This window comes from Teleopsis dalmanni, chromosome 2 (genome assembly GCF_002237135.1).
Source record: "Teleopsis dalmanni isolate 2A chromosome 2, ASM223713v2, whole genome shotgun sequence".
NCBI lineage: Eukaryota > Metazoa > Arthropoda > Insecta > Diptera > Diopsidae > Teleopsis > Teleopsis dalmanni.
The window spans coordinates 153,407,386-153,409,498 of NC_051847.1; the positions used below are offsets into that span (position 1 = coordinate 153,407,386).

The 2,113-nt window shown below is 34.0% G+C and overlaps 1 protein-coding gene across 1 annotated transcript in view; it reads right to left on the reverse strand.

The window, feature by feature from the left end:
* The window catches only part of LOC119675963 (dynein intermediate chain 2, ciliary-like), a 3,084-nt gene extending 1,197 nt beyond the window's left edge, over positions 1-1,887 (reverse strand). The window contains exon 1 of the mRNA XM_038087181.1: positions 1,840-1,887. Coding sequence (XP_037943109.1) covers positions 1,840-1,887 — 48 coding nt within the window. The remainder of the gene's footprint in view (positions 1-1,839) is intronic.
* Positions 1,888-2,113: the final 226 nt, after the last annotated feature.

Genomic DNA, 2,113 nt, shown 5'->3' on the forward strand with positions numbered 1-2,113 from the left:
TTTTTTGTAAGATACTTGGACCTCTATAAGTTGACGACGTCGCTTCCGAACTGTACTAACTTTATTGTGATATTGACATCATTTAGTGAATTAGCATTGAGTATGTTCACTGGTTTGATCGTATCGTGAGAATGGATGACGAAATTTCAGCGAAATAGGTGTTTAAGGCGGTAGCTGGAAAAATAAAGACCATGTCTGTGGTGCAGTGCTTGAAGAAAAGTGCTTGCGGCATTCCAAAACCCGATAATGAGTTGTAATCATCAATTAAGTAAATAAGTGTGTATTTGTGTACATATGGATCACTGAAGACCCGCTGATTTAATTCAAAGAAAGTAACACTCTTACTCTTTTTTAAAAGAGTGAATAGTCTTTTGGCTCTTTGAGTCAAAGATCATTTTTAGCCAAATAAAAAAGTATTTTACGTAGAAATCCGTAAAATGGAAGCGTGGCAATTCGATCTTATATAATGTTCTCTTAGACCAAATTTTATGTGTAGTATTTTCGAGTTGCCACGCTATTTTCTGTCCAGCGTTGCCACCAGTTTGAAAGTTATAACAGTTTGATGTTCGATGCCGTTTCAATAGGACATTTTGTGTTTATGGGATGATACTAACATGGGATGATCCTCTCTTGACTTAATTCTGGCTAATCTACTGTGCGAAATATTTCTTGTTTCTTTAAAGAGTACATACCGTGGCCAATTTGTTTAGTAATGGTCAGTTACCACCAAATCACATATTATAGAAATAATCAAAATCGGTTTTATCATTTTTGATTATTAATCATTTCGTTTATAATGTTTTAAAACAACAATTACATAAAAAACTACGCAAAATCAATAAGTAAATAGTTTTTCTTAAATTCCTTCCGTTTCTCTTCACATAAGTATTATTTGCATATTCCGTACAGATTTTTTCGGAAACAAAGTTTGAATCATGTACAAATTTTACACCCAATTAAAGATTTTATCAGATACAATTCTTGTAATAATCTTAAATCAGTCCTGCACAGGTACATATACTATCGAGTATATTAGTTGTAACTTTTTTTTACATATATTAATATGCAAATATGTAGATGTTTCTTTTTAAATCCGAAAAATGTAATACACTTGTACCGAAAATCCTTTAAATTCCCATTGTGCTTCATGCACGAAACTTGTGTACATAACTTAAAAATGTGCCTTTGAGCTACAAAAAAATAGAGTTGGAAAAAATAAAAATAAAAAATTAAAATAAATGTTTGTTCTCGTGCTTATAAGAGAGTACGGAAAAACCATAAAGCATGGATCTAGTTGGGAACTATGAATGAATGCCTCACTTCTACTCACAGAATTACAAGTGCCACCAATGTTTTTTCTTTTGTGCCAGTAAAAAGTTACACTGCACATGTTTCTTAATATATTTTTTCATACAAATAAACTGAATTGTACTAGAGACACATATCCAGTATATGCACAATGACATATACATGCAGTTATGTGCTGTACTTCCTACGACACATGCACATACCTATAAGCAGGCATATTCAAAGTTTTAAGTATGCTAAGCAATTGCAGGACAAAGGCACGTTCATATCTTCACCCAGAAAAATATAAAATGTATTCATCAAAAAAATGCTGTTGAAAAAAGACAAAACCAAAATGGTTGAAAGAAAAATTGTGTTGCACAAGTGTAACTCAGTGAAATTTAGACCCAAAATAGTGGCTGCGACTCGTATTCCTCAACTAAAACCTATGCCGTATGTGCTCGGAATAAAGTGTTTTGTATTCCTTGTACGTATGCGCTCGCGGCTATTAGCAAAACTGCTTGTTCTGCTCGGTTCTATTTTGAATCCTACATTTTCTACATTTTCCACATTTTCCACATTCTGTTCGCATTCCTCCATGGCACTTGTACGAGAACACACAGAGCACAGGGCCCGTACTCCAATTTGCTGCAAGTGCCGGTTGCAATCAGTGTGGCAGTAGTACAAATGCGATGTGTGACTATTGCTGCCAATCCTGTATCCACAATTACACTTGCTGCAACTCGAGTTCAGTTGGATTCCTGCTTGCCATTGAAATTGGGTCAAAGTTCAAATATGATAAAAATCAACATCTGAATTTTAAAAG